Below are 21,345 nucleotides of genomic sequence, written 5' to 3'. Positions count from 1 at the left end.
AGACGCGGCAAGTTAGTCATGTGACAAATAACTAAATCTTTACGAGGTAAAGGTACACTGTTAGGTCAGGGGTGTCCAAAGTGCGGCTTGGGCCATTTGGGGTCCGCGGCACATTGTATACATGGAATTAAACAAAAAAATATATTATGGATACTAATAACCAGTGTTGAAATATAAACCGGCATATTTCTCAAAAACATATTATGTAATTAATGTGAAACGATATATAAATATTTGTATACTACAGAGATATCCACTTTTGTTTTATGGTTACTCCAAATAAAAGGATTTGACAAACCGTAGTCCCGCCCCCAACGGTGTGTTGACCAATCAGGTCCTTTTATTGGTTTCTGAGTGAATAATTGAGTTAACACTTGGACAACAAACAGACAAAACTCCAGAAAGAAAAGATTGTTTCAGATGCTTTTTCAATAGTTTATTGCTAAAATGATGTCAAATGTTTTAGGATTGAATTGTAACAAAAACAAAACAACTTTCCTTGTGTTTCATGGACGGTGTGCCCCAGTGCTGTGAGGAAGCTACACAGTAAATCCATCCTCATGCGTTGCTGGTGTGTCAGGCTGCGCCCTCGAGCGGGCTCGCTGAGACCTCTCCAAAGAGCTCCTCATCTGCCAGCATGCTCTGAAGGCACACAAGGATGAGAAATGGCGTCCAAGTGAGGATGCCGGCGTTCATGGACAACTCACGGTCAGATTGTTGATCCCCTCAGAAAAAGCTCCGATTTGTCTCACGGTGCCCTCCGAGTCGTCCATCTGGCCAACGACAAACACGTCAGCATGTTGGCACGTAGAAAGCCAGCAAACGCCCCAAAATGACAGACCTGCTCCAGCTGCTCCAGGTTGTCCTGGCAGAGCCGCACTCCTGCGTGAATGCCCCCGTCCGTGTCCATCGGACACACCAACTCCTCGCCGTCATCCTGACGTTTCCTTCTGAGCGTGCCGAAGCCGCCAAACGACGGACGTCGGGGCTGCGACACCCAAAAAGCAGATGAGGGTGAGCGAGGCGCAGCGCCTTCAAAGGCAGTCCCCTGGGACCACACCCACCTTGACCTTGGCGGCGGCGGTGAGCACGGCATAGTCAGGGTTCTCCAGACATTCCTGCTTGAGCCCCTGAGCCTCGGCACCGACTAGCAGGTGGAAGTGTGTGGCCAGGTGGCGCCGCAGGAGAGTCTTGCTGGGGGGAATGTTGAGCAGCAGGGCGAGTGCCTCCACGGTGAAGCGCGGCTCCAGCACCTTCTCAGAGGAACCGCAACCCGTTAGCTACGTAGTAGCCATCGCCACACCCCGCCCACCTCACCATGAGCCCGCCATGAACGCCGCTGCCTCTCAGGTTGGGAGCGTACTCGGCCAGGTCCACCGAGCGCAGCCACTCCATCACCCTGTGGTTGGTCCACTGGCACACATCGGCCGGACTCATGTGGTTCTACATCAGAGCCCAGAGCAAAGACCACACAGCTAAGTGGGCGGGCCCAAGTGGCTTCCAGGGACCTCATGGGTGTTACCTCGTCAGAGGGGCGTCGCCTGAGGCAGCCGGGCTCGAAGGAGTTGAGGCGGAGGACCTGGATGGCTCGTTTCACGCTCAGGTGATGAAGAACACTGCCCACCTTCAACGACAGGAGGTCCTCCTGGACAAGACAGGAAGTCGCCTGGTCACCGAACCTTTCACAGTAAAATGTCTTTTCTATCACATTCAACATTTTCACAATAAGACACCAACCTTTTTACAATAAAAGGTCTTTTCGCACATTTAGTTTTTTCCACAACAAAATGTCTTTTCCTGCACGTTCAACCTTGTCACAATAAAATGCATTATCCTGCACATTCAAACGTTTCAAAATAAAACATCTTTTCACGTATTTTGGCTTCTCACAATACAATTTCTTTTCCTGCACTAACAAAAAGGTCTTCACCATTGGATTCAAATTTTTCACAATAAAATGTCTTTTCCTGCACATTCAACCTTTTCACAATAAAACACCAACCTTTTCAGAATGAATGTCTTTTCACAATAAAATGTCCTTTCCTGCTAATTCAACCATTTCACAATAAAACGTCTTTTCACAATAACATGTCTTTACTCACAATGTCAACATTTTCACAATAAAACATCTCGCATATTTAAGCTTTTCACAACAAAATGTCTTTTCCCTGCATAGTCAACCTTTTCGTAATAAAATATATTTTCCAGAGAACCTGGGCCTTTCACAATAAAAGGCATTTAAGACATAAGCGCGCAGCGCTATGCTAGCTCACCACGGTCATGCAGTGCAGAATGCGTCCGTCCACGCGCGCTTCGTCAAAGTGACTTTTGTATTGCGGCAGGCCGATGTCGTCCAGCCAGCCTGAAAAACATGAAGGACTCGGTCTGATGTCCTTTGGGACAACCTTTGGGTCTTCACGGGTTACTTACGAGTCACCCAGTGGTGGTCCAGTTTGCCTTTGGGGTCGTCCCGGGCGCTGAGGGCCTGCAGGGCCAGCTGGAGCTTCTTCCTGTGCAGCGGATGCTTCATACCGAGCTCCTGAGGAGGACAGGAGTCACATGGAGCAGACAAGAAGCCAACGAGGATGTCCTACTTTCTCCAGATCGTGTTGGGACGCCTGCAGGAGGGTCTGTCCAGACTGGATCCAGTTGTGACCCGGTGCTGCATAAAAGCTGAGGCCCTGCTCGTGGAGCCACTCGCAGACGTCGTCCCTGGTCCAGCGGGAGAAGGGGACATCTCCATCGCTTTTAGAGTCACAGGACCAACCCAGACGAGGGCCGGCTGTGGCTCGGACACCGCCTCGCCTGAAGTCCATGTGGCCGTGGTCGTCAAGGTTCAAAGAAGTAGAGTGGCTCCTCTTCAGCCTGAGGACCAGAGCCAAAACATCAACGCATGCTAGGACCACCCGGACCCGCTCGGTACCTGCCGAAGAACTTCCTCAAGCCTCGGGACTTCTTTTTGGCCTCTGGTGGGGACGGGGGCGGAGCTCCAGCCTGGCTTTTCCGCGAGGGCGTGCCGGCCAAGTCCACATGTTCCGCTCCTTTACGCTCTGTCTCGGCTGGAAGGCGTGTTGAACACATCGGCGTTAACACGCAACACAAGTGGTTAGAGAAAACAAAGGAAGTCTGGACTCGCCAAGGTCGGGGGTGCTCCTCGTCTGCTTGCCCCCACGCAGCTTGAAGAAACCGCGACCCAAGGATGCGCGGACCCTCTTGGTCCCGAAAGCATCGTCGCTTGCTGATTTTGAAGCTCCTGATTTGTTTTTAGCCTTTGGGGGGAATGGGTTAAAACATGTCAACATGTGTGCAGGTTGGCATTGAGACCACTAGAAGGCAGACGAGCTGGCAGCTCTTACCTGCTCGCTGCTGCTGGTAGCGCCATCTGGTGGTCTGAAATGACAGCTATTTGCTTATGTTTGGACTTTGGACAAATAATGGACGCACCCACAAAACCCCCCAAAAAGCTGGATCTTAAGTGGCCCCACTACTTGACATCAAAGTCTAGCGTGAGTGTGGCCAGCGCATCCTGGGCGTTTCACAGTAATACGATAAATACAGAGCAGTATGAGGGAACCACGAGGGGTCACCATTCATTCTTATATCCCCTTTCAGATAGCACCACCAAACCATTCCCTTAATGAGTTACCATAGAACGCTACATGATTTCCAATGTAAGCAACCAAAAGAAGACATGTTGGTGTAGTACCTCTCTGCTACCTGCAGCTGTCGCTCTCGGTCTAATTCCTTCATCTCGTCCAGCACGGCGATGCAGGGGCTGGACTGCAAAGTGGGAACAAAACAAGATTAAGTGGACATATTTTCCCCCCAATTCATAAAACAAACAGGAGCTTTGTGTTCCCAGTTAAAAACAAAAAGGAAGTCGCAGTCTGGCCTCGGAGGAGGTTGTGTTTACCTCCAGCGAGCTCCTTCCTGTCTCCAACTCCAGTGTGACTCCGTCAGGAAGCGAGGGATCATCTGGAATGTCATGGTAGTCGTCTTCCTTTGGCCTCCCTGAGGGGACACGGTTCAATTCCCTACGTGGGCAAAAGTATCGGGACGTGCTGTGACAGGAATAACCGACCTTGCGGGTTCCCGTGAACTTTCTTTGCCTGCGTCGTCTCCAACTCGTGAATCCTTCGCTCCTGTCCAACACAAGAGGTCACCGTCACCATCATCGTCTGCGGCGTGACGTAAGAGACGGCTTCCGTGTGCCCCACCTTCTCATCGTTGGCCGCCATCAGCGACTCCAGCAGGGTCTTCATATTTGACATTTCTACATCTGAGGGGAATAAAAACGTTTTACCGTGGACTTCAAACACACATAAGGTGTTTTATTTCATGGAGGAAGAAGTCCATCCGATCTCAATTCCAATTGGCAGACTAGCATGTGCAGAAGAGCAACGTGCTTTCACGTTCGAGTCTCCAAAAGTGTCCAATAGGAGCGGAAAAAGGCACCAAAGCTGGCAACACCGATCCCTCCTGCAATGTCTTCTTCTTCCCTGGCAGGTCAGGAGTGTGAAGAAGCGGTGTCGTGTGATGGACAAAGCGAAATGAAAAGAACCACGCCCACCTCTCTCTCCCACCTCCGTCCTCAGCCCGCTCCCCTCCTTCAGCCTCCGAAGCTCTGCCTCTCGCTCGACCAGCTCCTTCTGCAGCAGCTGCAGCTCCTCCTGCACACCAAACACAACGTCACACGGCGGCACCACCCTTCCACCAAACAACGCAGTCCAACCTGCCATGAAGGTGCCACACGTGGAAACACGCATGTCCAGAGTGGGGAAAGTCAGCAAAGCGGTGAAGAGGAAGCAGCAGGTTTAGATGACCTTCAGGGTCAAAAGGCAGAAGAGGATGAGGAGGAGAGGTTATGGATCAAACCTTGTTCACCTCTGCTCCGGTGAAACACTCCCGCTTTGGAGGCTTGCCGTATTAAAGATTCGAAAGGTGCAGCAGAGAAGAAGAAGATGGATTGATGGAAGGTCAGAGCAGGTTTTGTCAAGAACCTTCATGGTACACGCCACAAATGCTCACCTTGGAAGCTTTGACCTTGGCCTCACACTGCAGCCGCTCGCTCTCGATGTCGGCCACACGGAAGCGCAGCTGGCTCACTTCCTGGTACAAACCCTGCGGAGGACGACACACAAGCACACGTTCCCTCAGGAGGAACATGATTCTTTTATGTCGGCCCCCGAAAGAAACACATGATCTTCTCTATATCAGAGTCAGCCAGGGTGCAGAAACTTCCCAGAATGAGATTTGGAAGAGGTGATGGTATGGGAAAGGGGTGGGGGTGGGGGCATGGTGGGGACGGGTGGGATGATCTGGCAGCTGCCGGAGAACACGGCGGGTTCTTTTTTGTAACCCCATAGCACATGATCCTGACGCCAGCGTGTCCTCCAGCCAGGTGAGATGGACCTCAAAACAATGGCCTGGCAGGCCAGCCAGGAGGAGAACAGACTGGAGGTGCCATTTCAAAAAAACAAAAAACTTTGAGGCGTGTGGGACTTCAGGAATGGAATGAAACATCAACTCAGCACAGCACACCCTCATCATCCGCCAATCACGCTCACGGGGAGGCTGGAATTCAGTCGTGTCGGGAGGCTAATTACTTTTTGCTAGCAAACACTGCTGCCATGCTCGTTTAACATCGCCTCATTGCCTACCAAGTAGCAGGGTGTATGCCACTCATCATTTATGAGATTTATTTGAACTCATTCAATACTAAAGACATATTTATTTGTTTTTATGTATTTTTTTTATGTATTTATACGTCATTTAGGGTTTTTTTGCGCAAGAGGTAGCAGAAGGTTATGCATTGTAGGGACATTTTAACACATGCACACACGTGCACACACGTAGTTTAGTTTCAAATGTGAAAATGGTAAATAGTTGTTGATGTTATATGTGTAAATAAACGGTTATTGGGATGTTTTTGTGTTGTTTATGTCGGTATCGTTGTTTAGATATTTCAGCTGTCACAAAAGCAAAACATATTTGTGTCAAAGTGGAAGTTATGCTTTTTTCCTGAAACTTACCAATGTTCTACTGCTGATTACTAAAGAACTGAAAAAGGTCGAAACAAACTACTTTTTTCTGCTGAAAGACGGGCGGGAGTATCATCTTTTGTTAGGCTCCATGTTCATATAGCCATAGAAGACAACATTCTGTGTGCCTTGAAAGATCAGAGTTGAAAACGGTCTAAAAAGGCCGCTATTAAAAGTGTTCAATTTTGACCAATGATTGAATGATCATTGAATGAATTAAAGTCTTTAAAGAACTATTCTATGTCACAACATTTCCTCAAAATAAGAAGGCATTGTTTTTGAACAAACTGATCATGTTTTTCTTTCTTTTTTTTTTTTTAAATACAGTAATCACCCGTTTATCATGGTTAATTGGTTCCAAAACTGACCATGATAAGTGAAACTTGGCTTATGTATGAATGCAATATTTTTTAAACCCGTTGTAAACGATGCCCTTGGATCCCTGTTGCCAGGCAGTTTTCACACGTGGATGTGCTGATATTTTTGATAAAGCCTAGGATGGGCTTTTATTGTATGACATGTTTGCTAGCTCTGAGCCTTCAAAGAATTGAGTGTTGTTTTTGTTTTACATTCTTACGTCATGATCCCTGTGATCCCTCTCCACGGCGCTCAGCTTCAGCTTCAGGCTGGACACCTCCGTCAGCAGCTCCAGCTTCTGGGTCTCCAGCGCCGAGCGGGTCAACAGCTCCTTGGGGGGGGGCGTTGGAGATCATTAAGCGGCAGTTAAACGAGCGCTCTCACGTCTGCCGTTGAAGAGGGGATACCTTTTGAAGCAGCTCCTCGGTGGCACAGAGTTTCTCTCTGTGAAGCTCCAGGGAGTTGTCCAGGTCTCGGATCTTCTCACCTTGCACCTCCACCTGGTCTGTGAGAACACTGACCTGCAGCGGGGTGGAAGGGAGGACATGCGGGTGTGCTTTTGCAGTCAAAATGAAGACCGGTTCAACAAACCTGAAGAATAAGACATTCCTTGTCACTCTCCAGGCGGGTCAGACGTTCTTGGTAGACCGCCTCTGCGCCGTGGCCGTTGGTCTGCAATAATAAAAAGACTGAGTTTGTTTTTGTGGTGAAAACCTAATTAGATCTCCTCCCAGTGTTCTGTTCTGATAGGAGAAGCTGACAACACTCGCATGAGACAGCAAAGCAAACAGACGGGAAGACAAAGCAAAGCCTCTTTTGGAAAATGGGAATGAGTTCCTTCTCTGGAAGCTCCATCACTCACTCAGCACGTCATAGCAAATGTTTAACGAGGCCACGGCGCTGCTTTCTAAGGCCTGCTTAGCGTCCTCACGTGTGTCCTACTCCTTGCCTTGACGTACGCTGGACAAGGTCCAGATAAGCCAGTGTGGGAGGGGCTTAACCTCCTGGATGCTTTACCATTCTCCCATGCAGCCACTCGGCCAGACCCTCCGCCGTGGAGTCGGGGATCTGACAGCGGAGGTTGTCCCGCTCCTCACTGTCCATGACTTCCAAAGCCGCCCGCAGGTCCTCCAGCAGGTGCAGCACCCGTAGGCCCCCCAGGAAAGGCAATGAGGGCGACTGGCAGTCAAACAGCCCGTTGGAGTAGTCTATGGCCTTGGAGCCTGCAAGTGAAAGAGCCACTTACATCATTGGAAACACCAGCAGTAATAGAAAAAAAGTCCTTTGTGGAAAAGGCAGGAGAATTTAACGTTAGCTGTGCTTTCTGCAGAAACAAATGGGGGGGAGGTTACTTGGCCGGTATCATATGATCATCTGACTCCTTCCCATTGGAAAGGTCACAGATCAGCGGAAAAGTGAAGTCTGTGCTGCGAAAGCTTGAATAATCATTAGCTTGCGTCACGCCGTGGAACAATGGAAAGTTAGCAGGAAGCCATCCAGCAGCCGCAGCAGCTCTTCCAGGGCTCACATTCAGAGGTGTCACGTTACACGGCAGGTCGGAGCGGAATGAGGGCTCCCACTGCCAGGCTTTCCAGATGTCTTCCCACGTTACCTGCAATGATGCCGTCCATTTGCTCCAAAGCGGCCGCCAACATCTCGCTGGCGTCCGACATCATGGTCTACTCCTGCGGCCTGAGGGGGAAGAAAGAGAAAGGAAGAGCAGAGTAGTCCTTCCATGCAAGAAAAATAATGCTGGCTTTTTCATCCAGCGTTCGTATCCCGCCTTTGCCAGACTTTACAGCAACGACTGCCAGATAGAGAAGATGTGATTGGTGACGGCTGCAGAGGCTTGGTCACATGTGGCCATCATGCAGAAGGCCATTGTGCTGAAGACCAATTCTTATTTATATGAATAATACATTCATTATTATTGATTAACTATTAGAAATGATTTATTATATTTACTCTTTTAAAGTTTTCCCATCATAAATTGCTCTGATCAACGCATTCATCGATGCTGCAATAACGTCAGCCTTGCTCTGACCTTATCATATATGGTAATGGTAATGGTTTTATTTCATTTGAACATGCATCAGATTACAATTGAGTGCATCCCATAATCAGTTCACAGTTCCACATGTCCAAAAGGAGTAGGAAGAAGCAAAGCTTATTAAATCCTACCCCTCCATCTGGTACTTTTACAATCAGTAACATTTTACAACAGTTACATTTGTTCACTTCCTGCTTTCCATAATACAGTTTAAGGTTGTTTTTTTTGCATATATAATAATGCACCTCGTACCGAAGTACGAGGTGATATGACCATCCAATGACATAATGGCTACCATAGTAAGTGTCAATATAGTGATATGTATAGCACATCATGACTGGTTCAAGACTCTTCATCCTTGTATTTTTTTCAAATTTAGTTCTTTGTGATTTTAGAAATGAGGAGTTAGTATGTTCTCTGTAGGTGGCATTATGAATTATCCTTACTGACCTTCTTTGCAGTACATTTAGCGAGTGAAGATTGCTTTTATAGTTATTAGCCCATATTTCCACACAATAAGTAAGATATGGTAGAACCAGAGAGCAATAAAGAGTGTGGAGTGATTTCTGATTGAGAACAAATTTTGCTTTGTTCAATACTGAAATATTTCTGGCCACCTTATGTTGTATATTTGTGCTATGAGGTTTCCAGCTCATATTATCATCTATTGTGATCCCCAGAAATGTATTTTCGTTCACCCTTTCAATGTCCACACCGCCCATTTGTATTTGCTGGTGCGTGTCCTTTCTGCTGTTACCAAACAGCATGATTTTAGTTTTACTTAGGTTCAAGGACAATCTATTATCATCAAACCATCTTTTTAGTGTGACCATTTTTTCTCTGACCTTTTTGTCTGTACTCCCTCCAGAACAAAAAGCAATGGTATCATCCGCAAATAATACCAGCTTTAAGACTTTCGTAACTTTGGAAATATCATTGATGTACAAGTTGAACAGTTTTGGTCCCAGTATTGACCCCTGGGGAACTCCGCACGTAAAATATGAACTTGCAGATGTGTATTCTCCTAGCTGTACGTATTGCTTCCTGTCAGCTAAGTAGCTTTTGACCCAGTTCAGAACTAATCCTCTTATTCCGTACCTTTCTAATTTAGTTATTAGGATGTCATGATTGATTGTATCAAAGGCTTTTGTCAGATCCATGAATACTGTGGCTGCACACTTCCTCTGATCTATAGCGTTAGTGATTTCCTCCGTAAGTTAATCAGTGGCATGGAGGTAGAAATATTAGCTGTGTATCCATACTGACTTTCTGATAGTAATTTGTTGGCATTAATAAATTTATCCAGCCTGTTGTTGAATAGCTTTTCAATAATTTTGTAGAATTGTGGTAGTAAGGAGACTGGCCGATAGTTTGTAAATTGGTGTTCATCACCATTTTTAAAAATTAGAACAACCTTTGCTGTTTTCATTTCTTGGGGGAAATCTTCTGGCCTGAAAAGATAAATTGCTGATGTACATCAGCGGTTCTACGATCTCGTTAACTACTGTTTTTATAGTGTCCATTTAGATTCCATTACAATCAGTTGATGTTTGTGCTTTACAATTTTTGACAATGTCGATGATTTCCTTTTTTGTTACATCTGTCAGAAACAGACTGTCTAGAATTAGGATTCCTTTCTATTGTTTCATTCCTTTCCTCGCTTGACCTTTGTTTCGGAATCCCTTCTTCTAGATTGGGACCAATATTGACAAAGTAGTTATTGAACTTTTCAACTGTCTCATCCATATCGTCATTATAGGTGTTTCCCACCATGAAATAATTAGGGTAGTCTGTGTTCTTGTTACTTTTCCTGATAATACTATTTCGTATGCCCCAGGTTGCTCGAATATTGTTTTTGTGCTTGTCTAGTAGTTGGCTATGATATTCCTTCTTACATGCTCTTAGGATTGAATTCATTAAGTTGTTGTGTGATGAGTTTAGTATTCTTTTCAACCGGTCTGAGCCGGTGCTGCCATAATTAATGTTGATTGTGATTAACGGGAAAGGAGGTTAAGGGTGCAGACAAGTCTGAACTGATAAATATTAAGTAACTCTGACAAATGTGTAAAATTACTACAGCTTCTGCTTGCATGTAAACACTCCCATGAAAAATCATCCACACCTCACTCGTTGATGCTGGGAACACACCAACGCAGGTTGGAAGTTGCATCTTCTCTGTAGAGTAGCACCATGGTAGCCTCAAAACAACTGTCACATGACCTGAGAGCAAAGATTGTTCAACATCATGTTGAACAACATTTGTATCAAAAGCTAGCTCAGCGATTTCAGCTGTCAGGCTCCACTCTGAGGAACATAGTGAGGAAATGGAAGACCACAGGCACAGTTCTAGTTAAAGCCTGGAATGGCTGGCCAAGAAAAATCTCAGATTAGCAAAAGCCAAGGATGGTGAGAACAGTCAAAGTCAACCCACAGACCAGCTCCAAAGACCTACAACATCATGTTGGTGAAGATGGTGTCACTGTCCATCCTTCAACTATTCACTGCACTTTGGACTTTGGATGCTGTGCGGGAGAGTCATGCAGAAGAAGCCTTTTCTGCACACATGCCACAAACAGACACTTGAGGTATGCTAAAGCACATTTGGACAAGCCAGCTTCATTTTGGAATGAGTTGCTGTGGACTGATGAAACTAAAATGGAGTTTTAAATATGTCCAAATAACATATCAAGGAGCGGTATGCATGGTGGATGAAGAACACAGCATTCCAAGACAAACACTTGCTATCCACAGTAACATTTGGTGGTGGTTCCATCATGCTGTGGGGTTGTGTGGCCAGTGCAGGTACTGGAAATCTTCTTCAAGTTGAAGGTGGCATGGATTCCAGTCAGTATCAGCGGATTCTTGGCAACAGTATTCAAGAATCAGTGACAAAGTTGAAGTTGAGGCTGGATACTTCCAACAACACAATGACCCTAAACACTGCTCTAATTCTACTACGTAATTCATGCACAGGAACAAGTACAAGGTTCTGGAATGGCCATCTCAGTCCCCAGACCTAAATATTACTGAAAATCTGTGGTGCGATTTAAAGTGGGCTGTCCATGCTCGGAAACCATCAAACCTGACTCAACTGGAGATGTTTTGGAAGGAGGAATGGTCCAAAATACCTTCAACTAGAATCCAGACCCTCACTGGACGCTATAGGAAAGGTTTATTTCTGCCAAAGGAGGATCTGCTAAATATTGATGTCATTTTTTTGTTGGGGTGCCCAAATTTGAACCCATTGTAACCCACTTGGTCTGCCAGACAATAAGAACATTTAGCAGGAAAGATGTTGTCAATGTTGCTAACTCTGGTGCTACATTTATGGAGTCATCAGACTCATCAAGATAGTCTTGTTCAAAAAAGCTACTAGCGACAAATCTAGAGAAGAGACTAGTTTGCTTACTCTGACATGTAAGCATGTATTGCTCTTCTCAACAAGCAGCGGGTGCTTCCTCACGCCTCACGGGCGGCTCCGTCTTGTTATTGAAAGAAAAGAAAGTTCATTTGTACTTGTAAACATATTTATTTTGCCACGATTCTCCCATGGGGAGGTGTCGCTGCCCCTTCGTTGCCCTGGCATGTCACACTGGCAGCATCACATGACATGTCACACATCACATGACTCTGCCGATGCTTATCACTAAAAAACAATGGGGTTTTTTTAGTAATCCGTAACCATAACTAAAGTGTATGGAGCATGAATACAGAGGCTCTCTTTGTTACGTTCCTTCTTTGGAAGGGGGCTCGGACCACAAGCTTTACCTCATTTCCTGCATCGTTAGTGTGGCAGGATCAAGCCCCCCGGCTGATTTCAATTGCATGGAAAGACCACAAATGCAAAAATGTCAATGTTGTGCGGGATTGATTTCTTTCTCTGCAGGTTTTTCCGCAGGATGATGGAAAAGCTTCAGCAGCTCTCACTGGGGTACAAGCTCTATTTGGTCAGCTGCTATCCCACTACCCCACCCCCTCCGCAACCCCCCCAACCAGGAGAAAAATAAATCTTATCCCCTACACACCGACTTGTTGTCTCTTTTCTTGCGTGCTAACCCCGGGCATGACTAATTGGATCTGTGGGAAAGGCTAATTGTTTTTCTTCCTGCGTGAATCCTGCTATTGTGTCACAAAATAGATCACGTTAACAACGCACACAGGCTTCTTCATTGAGGAGCATTTTACTTGATTATAGAATAATCCTGGATCACATTGGAAGAAAATAATGATCTGCCATGAGAGCTTTTATGATATTATTGCATAATTTTATGAAAACAGAGTACTTGCTCAAGCTAGAGACGGATTGATGACATAGAAGGATGAACCCCCCCCCCGCACATTCCTCAGCAGGTTAGCACTCCCAAAACAGCCGTGCCTGGTACCGACATCCCTGCTGACCTGCAATCCGTTCACACTGAGAAACGACACACATCGCCTCACTTTCGACAGCTTCAACGCCAGCTATTATTTTGCCACCTTGTTTCTGTGCGATGACCCCTTGTTAGCAATGGAAAAAAAACAATAACAAAAAAACCAAACTCGCTTTGTTAGAGTTCACACTCATGTAAAAGTGCATTTTACAAATGCACCGCACCCACAGCCTACCTTGGCCTCCACGTTTGATAGCAATAATATACTTTAACTTCCACCAGATGTATGGATTGAAGGGGGAGGGCTGGCGCAGGGGATTATTTGACCTAGCGTCGAGTGGTCTGCGTCTGGAACACACACACACACTAATGAGCAGGTCCAGCTGCAGTACAGATGTAGGGCAGGAGTAGTAAAAACGAGTTCACGGATGAAAGTAAAGTGAGTTTTCAGTGATATTTGTTTCTTTCAATATAAACACATGAAGGTGTCCTGCAGGGATCAATCAGTGGCCCCTTGGTTAATATTTTTGCTTCATTTGTCATTCATACCATTCATTCATTTTCTACCGCTTATCCTCACGAGGGTCACTGGGGGTGCTGGAGCCTATCCCAGCTGTCTTCGGACGAGAGGCGGGGTACACCCTGGACTAGTGGCCAGCCAATCACAGGGTACACATAGACAAACAACCGTTCACACCGACACACATTCATACCTATGGAGAATTTGGAGTGGCCAATTAACCTAGCATGTTTTTGGAATGTGGGAGGAAACCGGAGTCTCCAGAGAAATCCCACGCATGCACGGGAAGAACATGCAAACTGGTATGTAAATCATACCACGCTTGCTAATTTGGTGTCTTTCTATCGCCAAAGTTTGTGAAATCAGACTACGTCACCGATAAATGATGGAACACAATGATGTGTTTGACTACCTTGTCGTTCCAACTCTGTCCAGCAGATGGCATTGTAACTCTGCACTCAGCACTTCTACTTAAAGTGGGCCTATTATGCACATTTTCGGCCCTTTGTATTGAGTTGTGGACTGCTATAGAGCAGCTACACACAATAACCCACACAGAAAGCTTTCTAGATTTTTTAGAGCTTTATAGATATTCCAGCTGTATTGCCTTGGATTTCCAAAATGCTGTTTTAATTTATTCCACCCACGTCCCACCTCTGGGCACGCCCACTCCGCTGTGATTGGTCCCACTCAGCTTGAAAACGCCCATACAAAAAAGGACGGGTCACTGTGACATCACAGAGAACAAGTGTTGGAAAAAAATCTCTGAAACTCTCGGCCATCTCTGTGTGGAGTTTGCATGTTCTCCCCGTGCATGCGTGGGTTTTCCGCGGGTACTCCGGTTTCCTCCCACATTCCAAAAACTATGGTAGGTTAATTGGCGACTCCAAATTGTATGTTGTCCAATTGTCCAATTGTCCAATTGTATGAATGAGAGTGTGTATGTGTATGTTTGTCTATATGTGCCCTGTGATTGGCTGGCGACCAGTCCATGGTGAATGAATGATTATCGTGGCTGACATGTGTTCTGACCAAAACATAGACAGCACAACGCATGACCCATCGTTACGGTAATGCCCATTCAGCGCTGACAACAAACACAACATTTTAACAGTTAGCTTCAAAGCACTCTGCTGATTTTGTGTTATGAGGCGCATGCCCGCATGTCCATTACTGCCCGACACTCAATAACCAACAAAGGCCCATTAAAACTTCCAGCTTTTCCAACTTTTCCAATAAAATGCTGTTCTCAAAATAGCCATCAGCCAGTTGTTAATTATTTCTGTTTGGTTTGGTAGCTAGCCAAACGCATGTGAAAGACTGTTTACAGTCCAGGTTCAGTGAACTTTAGCTGCTGAGGTCAGACCCTTTGAGGGAAACAACAGACTTTCTTGCCTCACAAACAACTCTTTGTGTCCCTCACGCTCCAACGCACTGATCTCATGCCGTAAAGTTTCTCCACGTGGCCCCAGTTCCATGGCTGTGGAGTGGGGGTGTGCAGGGGAGATGGTGGTGGTGGGACCTCAGTGCTGGACAGAAGCAGGCCAACAGCAACAGTCAGTTATGAAGAAGAGCGCACAGAAGCTTCCCTTCTTTTCTGCTGTCACGACTCAGCAGATAACTCAAAAGGTCCTCCTCGGGACAGAACCATAAAAGGGATGGAAGCCCCCACAGTCGGGAAGGGGCTCGCGTGTGCCCGCCAGGAAGTGCTTCCTGCACACTGGTCTTCCTCTGATGGAGGGGGGTTGCACAAATTCTCACCACTCAATCCTGCTCGGATGACGGGAAAAACTGAGATAGACCACGTGACACAGAACAGCCTTTAATTGCCGGCAAACTATGTCCAATTCGGGTAAGATTATAATGTCATTTCCAAAACATGTACACAAGTCAATGACTCGTGACTTGAAAACTGTCTTGTTTATGCAATGTAACAGTTCATCAATATAGTGACATATAATGACACCATGTGTGTCTACCTGGGAGGTGGGCAAACTTTCAGACTCGCGGGCCACATTGGGTTAAAAAAATTTGCTGCAGGTCCCATCTGTACATAGCGTCAAACAGACCAACATACTTGCTTATGGTGCATCAAAACCAAAACAACACATCCACGGCAAGTTAACATATCATATGAATCAACAACTAAGTGCTAAAAATAACACCTAACTTCAAATTGTTATTTTTGGGTAGTAAAGCCGCAACGTCAATATGAACTATGAACAATAAAACATTAGATGTCAACAATTTGTTAACTCCTCCTTGTTTACTTCTCTGACGGCCTAATCAACATGTCTTACAATCTAGCAAAAATGCGACAAACATGGCAAAATGTTGGGAGAAAGAGGACCACAATCTACCCAGCATACCTTGCGGCGAGAATAGATGTTTTTTTGGCATCGGTATTTCGTGTAGATATTTGTTTGTATGCCCACATGGTGCAGTAGGTAGGCTACTTTGACGTGTTGTGCTGTTTGGATGGCTTTTTTTGTACAAGCTAAGGATTGCATTAAAGGACTATTTTGCCAACTCAAGTTTCCCACAATAGCACTGCAAATCATGTTGCCGTGATAAAGGTTTTAAAAAAAGGAATTTGGAAATGCCCAATGGGCCGGATTAAGACACTTGGCCCATGCCTGGTCTACCGCCTCATAAACCGCACCTAGGTAAATAACTTCACATCCAAAAACAGATAAAAAACCTCAGTTTTACCTGTCCAAATCTCTGGCCATAGCTAAGCACCGTGGCCAATTATGCAAATTAGACGATGATGAAATTGACTCCCCAGCACCACAGATAGATCATAAAACCAAAAACAAAAAGTAAACATTGATGGAGTGAGGAAAGTTAGCACTTCCTTCACTTTTCGAGCAGTTAATGAGTAGCCTGGAGTGAATTTACATTTTAACTGCTTTCTCGTGCATTTGACTGTGCAAACATGTCATATAAAACCCAACCATTAGCCAATTGTACCTCATCTGCATCTTGCCAGCTGTATGCTGCAAACGGCCAGCAACACTGGCTCCATAAGTGTGACAGTTGGACTTTTCTGGAGCCAAGCTGAGCCTGACTGTTGTTTACATTCAAAATAGTTGGAAAAAAAGACCTCCAATGTATTGTTATGACAACAACAATTTACTCCTACTGAAGAAAAATTGCAGCAGCAAATATTGACTGGGTTACTTTGAAAGTAGAGTATTGGACCCCTAACACATTAATGTATTTAAATGTATTTTACATCGCATAAAAAGCTTAATGCTGTTAGATCTTAATCAATGAAACATAGTCGACGTGGGTTTGACTGAGATTTCACGCTGACTAATTTAGCTAGCTAATTAACAGCATTTAACAGTACGTGCAGTGCTTCAAAGGACACTGAAAAATTTAAAAGAACTTACAAGTTTTCGCGAGGGGAAATGTTCCAATAAATTCCTCTTTAATAACTTTTCAGCGCAGCTTCATCGTAGACAATCGCCGTCCCAATGAGTTCCTCCTCACTAGACTGAAGTTCTTCATCCTGCCGGAGAGACGCAGTTAATGGCGACGTCAAGTTTCACTTTACGCAGCAAGGCGCAGACCAGAAGTTGAACGTTGGCCTTCAAAATAAAACATCGTGTACCGATTAAATATATAACTACGTATGGTAAAATACATCCGTTGGCTTTAAAACATCACTTACTGTGTTGCTGTAAAGATAAATATATATTTGAGTCATTGAATTGCATAAAAAGTTAATTTCCCCACCGGAAGTTAAGGTAACCTTCACTTGCACCTCAATGATTGATACCTTTTGTGTTTATTTGCGCCTTCAAAATAAAATATCTTGTGCCGAGTAAACAAAAATTTTTTGTTTGCTTTAAAACATACGTTTGGAAACAAATACTGTAAATATACATATCTGACTCATTCGACGATTTACTAAATATGAAACTAATGTATGGTTAACTCTTATTGTAATTACAATATCGTTTGTGTTTGATTAAGGCTGAAATATTTAGCATTTAGATGCTGTATTTTTTTTACGGCGTGTGCCATTTGTTTTATTTCGCCGTTGTTGTGCCTCACATTGAAAATGCATAATCACCAGCAGGGGGCGGTAGAGGTGTTTCTATTATTTTGATAGCGTCCGGTGACCTGTCACAAACGTCTATTCAAACCCATGGCAGGCGATGAAGACGCTGTCACCTGATCCAACAGCATTAAGAATATTGTAATATTTGCTCAACGGCATCCTGTAAATGTTGTCTAAAATGACTGTTACCCTCATGCAGAGAGTCACTTTACTGCCAGTATGTATTCCTCTTAATATTATTGGCATCTCTTAGGTGAAATAGTGTTGATTAAATGTGGCTGGGCTTCTAACACATGTACCTGTTGCTCTCAAGGAGCGTTTCACCCACCAATCATCATCTCCGAGGATGCTGTCCTAATGTTGCCTGTCACGCAGTGGCCATGGCAACCTTGTTGCTTGGAAGTACCTGTAAAGCAGTGATATTTTTCATCTTTAGATAATGATTTCTTTGCATGGTGAGCGTTTGGAAAACTACATGGCTTTGAAATGAAGTCAAGTTGTAGATGCTGAGCTTGGGGCTGAGGTCAAGAGCTTTGGATGGAGTATCCAGCGGTGCAAACACAGAATGTTATCCATATTATCACTCACTCGAGAGTCTCAAAAAGCTGCAGTCAACAAGCCACGAGGTGACTTGTGCCCTATAGAAAGAAGCATATAGAATAAAAACAACATCTGCATGTTTTGGGCAATCAGTAAGAATAAAGATGAAGAAAAAAGTGGACATGATGTTGGATGAAAAAAATCTAATAATTTACCGCTATTATTATTATTATTATGATTTCTGAGGTCACTTGAGGGCATCTTCCTTCAACAAAAGGAGGATTTAAGTCAAGAGTAAAAATGAAATAACGTGGCAAAAATAATGTTGTTTTAGGAGCATAACATTGAAATATTAAAGAAGATGTTTTGAAGTTGTCGTATGCAAGTAATCAAAACAACAAATAAAGTTGTAACTTTTGGAACATTACGACAAGGAAAAAGTTGTATTGCTACAAGAATAAAGTCAAAACATCATGGCAATAAAGTCATAATTATCGGAAGACAATTTACAAAAAGGAATGGAAAAACAGCTGGAATATTCCAAGAATAAAGTCAAAATATTATGTGAAAAAAGTCCTATTCTAAGGGGAAGAAAAGTTAAAAATGGGACAAGGATGAATTTGTGAAAGCTGAGCAAATATCAGTCCCTCATCTTCCAGGGCCAGCAAAGAAGCTGGACAGCCTGGTTGGTTCCAGGGGCTTCCCTGGAAGTCACTCTGTAGAACACTGGGCATGCGACCCGCAAGAAGCTGAAGGCCTGAGATGCCGGTTCTGCTTTCAAGCACCACTGAGGTGCCGTGACTAAAACAGCGATGAAGTCGGGTGCCCACTTGAAAACCCCACGGTCAAAGTTGCATTTTTTTCTTTTTGAGTATGTGGCCCTCAATGGAAAATATTTGGACACCCCTGGAAAATAATCAAGTAGCTGAGCGTGTCCATAAAATGTGCCCTCAACTGTCGATCCTGTGTGCGCATGAAACACACGGACCGATTGTGTATCTCCACACACCAACAAAGTGAAGACACAACACAATGGCTAATCACATGCAATATGTATTAAAGCTAACATGACAAGATGCCATCAGTTCACTTTCATTCCATTTACGCCATCAAGCTCTCCTGCACCAGTGAAGGTTGGCCGAACAAAGACAGGGACGCAAATAGCTCGCCCCATCAGGCACTGAGACCCCCCCCCCTCCCCCCAGCTCCTGACAACCCCTAATTATCTTCAGCAGGCTAATGACAATATGCCAGATTGCACCGACCATTGCTGCTCTCTGAGTGAAGTCAGTGAAGAGTAGGGATGTTCCCATCAGGGTTTTATGCTACCGATCCCGATAATCCATGAGTGAAAACGGGAAATACCAATACGGATCACACAGATGCAGTGTATACGTATGTTTAAATGTGCTACTGGCTATATGAGGGCTGACCAAGGTTTTTTCTTGTGAGAGCTACTTTTACAAAATAAAATTGGCCAAGAGCTACGCATTTTGGGAACATTTATTTCATAGCTTATTTCAAGCCAAACTTGTTTACCAGCACATGAACAAACTACTGCTATCAGCGGGGGCGGAGCTGATCAGCCGATATCAATACCGTGCTTTTTCACCAATATTGGCCGATACCGATCGGTGGCCGATCGATCGGAACACCCTTAGTGAAGAGTGAAGGAGTCTGTCTCAACGTCCAACCTCCACTCCACCGAACAGTCCGGACATCCATTTGTACACCTCGTAATCTAACCATCATTATCTGTTCAACAACAACCCCATTTACCAACTATCCCTAAGCAAATCCCTCTGCACATCAGTTCATCAATCCTCTCATCTCGTCATCCTTCACTCCATCTGTCTGTCCATCTATCTCTTTGTGCATCCACCTATCTGTCCATCCATTCCATCCGACAGTCCATGGGTCCCTATATCAATCCAAACATATCATGCATATCAAACATCATCATGCATCACTTTATCAGTTCTTCAGTCCCTTTGTCCATCTACCAAGCCATCCATCTACTCATCCAACAGTTCATACATCCATCAGTAGCTCCAGCAATCCAACCATCATCCATCCCTCGACCATCTATCCATTGGTAAATCCCTTGGTCCATCCATCCCTTAATGCCTTCCTCTATCTGTCCTGTCAGTTCTTCAGTCCTGTTGACCATCCACCCGTTTACCCAAAGTCCACACATCCATCAGTCACGCCAATGATCCGTTGATCTGTACGCCAAACCACCCATATCTCCCATTTAGCCACAACTTAATCAGTCCAACTATCCCTTCATCACTCATTGCATCCACATCAGTCCATCCAAACACCTGGCAGCGTTCTGCATCCATCTACCAACCATCAACCACCCACCTGCCCAAACGTCCGTGTCACAGACTAATTGCTGGTGTCGTTTCCTGTGCCAGTTGGATTGGAGTGAAGCCTAACACTCCTCTTGCACTGGAGTCAATCTAGGCGTAATGACAAAACAAGGAACACTGAAGCGAGTACACACACACTGTACTGATCATTGCAACGCAAATGACTTCAACAATGCTGCTCGAGTGACCTCATTGTCTGTGACACTCTGCTGTGTAGTCAAGCTTTGGATTTAACGAGAGCACAAAACAAAGGAGTCATTTGTTCAACACTTCTTTTTGCTTCCCTCACATGTAAACATAACATGCAGAGATAAAAGGTTGGTTTCCCGGCAACCTGGAGATGTAATATTGAGATTTTGAAGGATGCGGGAGACGGCTAGCAGACTTTGTTCCACCTCCCATCAAAGGTGTTCTTCCACCCCAAATGATGTATCTATTTAAAGGCACCACCACACATACAAAACCATCCTTATCAGGACGTCTTCACTCACTGAAGAGATTGTGCGCCTCTTTGAGGGAAGAGCTTTCACCAACAAGAGAAGCAAAACAGGATGAAGGCGAGCACCCCTGTGCAGGCCTGGCTATCAGGTCACATGATCAGACACAGTTAATCGGTTCTCAGGGATGTCACGATGCACAAATGGGATCTAAAAACTCTAAATATCAAATATACAGTGGTGTGGTTTCTTTTTTTGTCACTTCAATGTTTCAGATTATGAAAGAAATGTAAATATTAGTCAATGACAACATAACTGGGTTGCACGGTGGAGGGGTGGTTAGCATGTAGGCCACACAGTCAGGAGAGACCTGCGTTCGATTCTCTGCTTGGGCATCTCTGTGTGGAGTTTGCATGTTCTCTCTGTGCGTTTTCTCCAGGCACTCCAGTTTCCTTGAGAAAAAATCCAAACCCACATGGCCCTGTATGAACTAGTACCTGCCCCTTAAAACTTATCCTAACTGAGATCTATTAGTGTTGAAAGGTTATAAGCCATTTCTAAAGTTTTGGGACTCCAGCCAACC

At 44.9% G+C, this 21,345-nt stretch overlaps 1 protein-coding gene across 2 annotated transcripts; it reads right to left on the bottom strand.

Annotated features, from left to right (window-relative positions):
* Positions 1-420: 420 nt before the first annotated feature.
* On the bottom strand, positions 421-17,816 carry LOC131124861 (liprin-beta-1-like). 2 transcript variants are annotated; one of them, XM_058065776.1, is made up of 26 exons: positions 17,710-17,816; positions 16,737-16,855; positions 13,054-13,166; positions 8,011-8,090; positions 7,416-7,621; positions 6,990-7,070; positions 6,806-6,919; positions 6,619-6,729; positions 5,029-5,121; positions 4,571-4,670; positions 4,218-4,279; positions 4,082-4,142; positions 3,914-4,011; positions 3,707-3,780; positions 3,357-3,390; positions 3,137-3,269; positions 2,924-3,059; positions 2,595-2,865; positions 2,431-2,539; positions 2,274-2,362; positions 1,523-1,645; positions 1,318-1,443; positions 1,065-1,253; positions 842-988; positions 708-773; positions 421-642 (listed from the first exon to the last, which is right to left on the bottom strand). In XM_058065776.1, exons 4-26 carry the CDS (start codon positions 8,072-8,074, stop codon positions 577-579), a joined length of 2,553 nt encoding a protein of 850 aa, XP_057921759.1. In that variant the 5' UTR covers positions 8,075-8,090; positions 13,054-13,166; positions 16,737-16,855; positions 17,710-17,816; the 3' UTR covers positions 421-576. The 2 variants fall into 2 exon arrangements, with proteins under 2 accessions (XP_057921759.1, XP_057921757.1); XM_058065774.1 differs by lacking the exon at positions 13,054-13,166 and having other exon boundaries at positions 17,710-17,740.
* Positions 17,817-21,345: the final 3,529 nt, after the last annotated feature.

Source organism: Doryrhamphus excisus, chromosome 3, assembly GCF_030265055.1.
Source record: "Doryrhamphus excisus isolate RoL2022-K1 chromosome 3, RoL_Dexc_1.0, whole genome shotgun sequence".
Taxonomy (NCBI): domain Eukaryota; kingdom Metazoa; phylum Chordata; class Actinopteri; order Syngnathiformes; family Syngnathidae; genus Doryrhamphus; species Doryrhamphus excisus.
The sequence above is the reverse complement of the archived record's forward strand: the minus strand, read 5'-3'. Positions and strand labels throughout refer to the sequence as shown.

Excerpts from the sequence above, each read along its gene's own strand:
- LOC131124861 (XM_058065776.1), bottom strand. The coding sequence starts at position 8,074 with ATGATGTCGGACGCCAGCGAGATGTTGGCGGCCGCTTTGGAGCAAATG. Across the intron at positions 2,866-2,923 it reads TTGAGGAAGTTCTTCGGCAG|GCTGAAGAGGAGCCACTCTA; the intron begins GTACCGAGCGGG and ends TCTGGTCCTCAG. Across the intron at positions 1,646-2,273 it reads TTCTGCACTGCATGACCGTG|GAGGACCTCCTGTCGTTGAA; the intron begins GTGAGCTAGCAT and ends TGTCTTGTCCAG.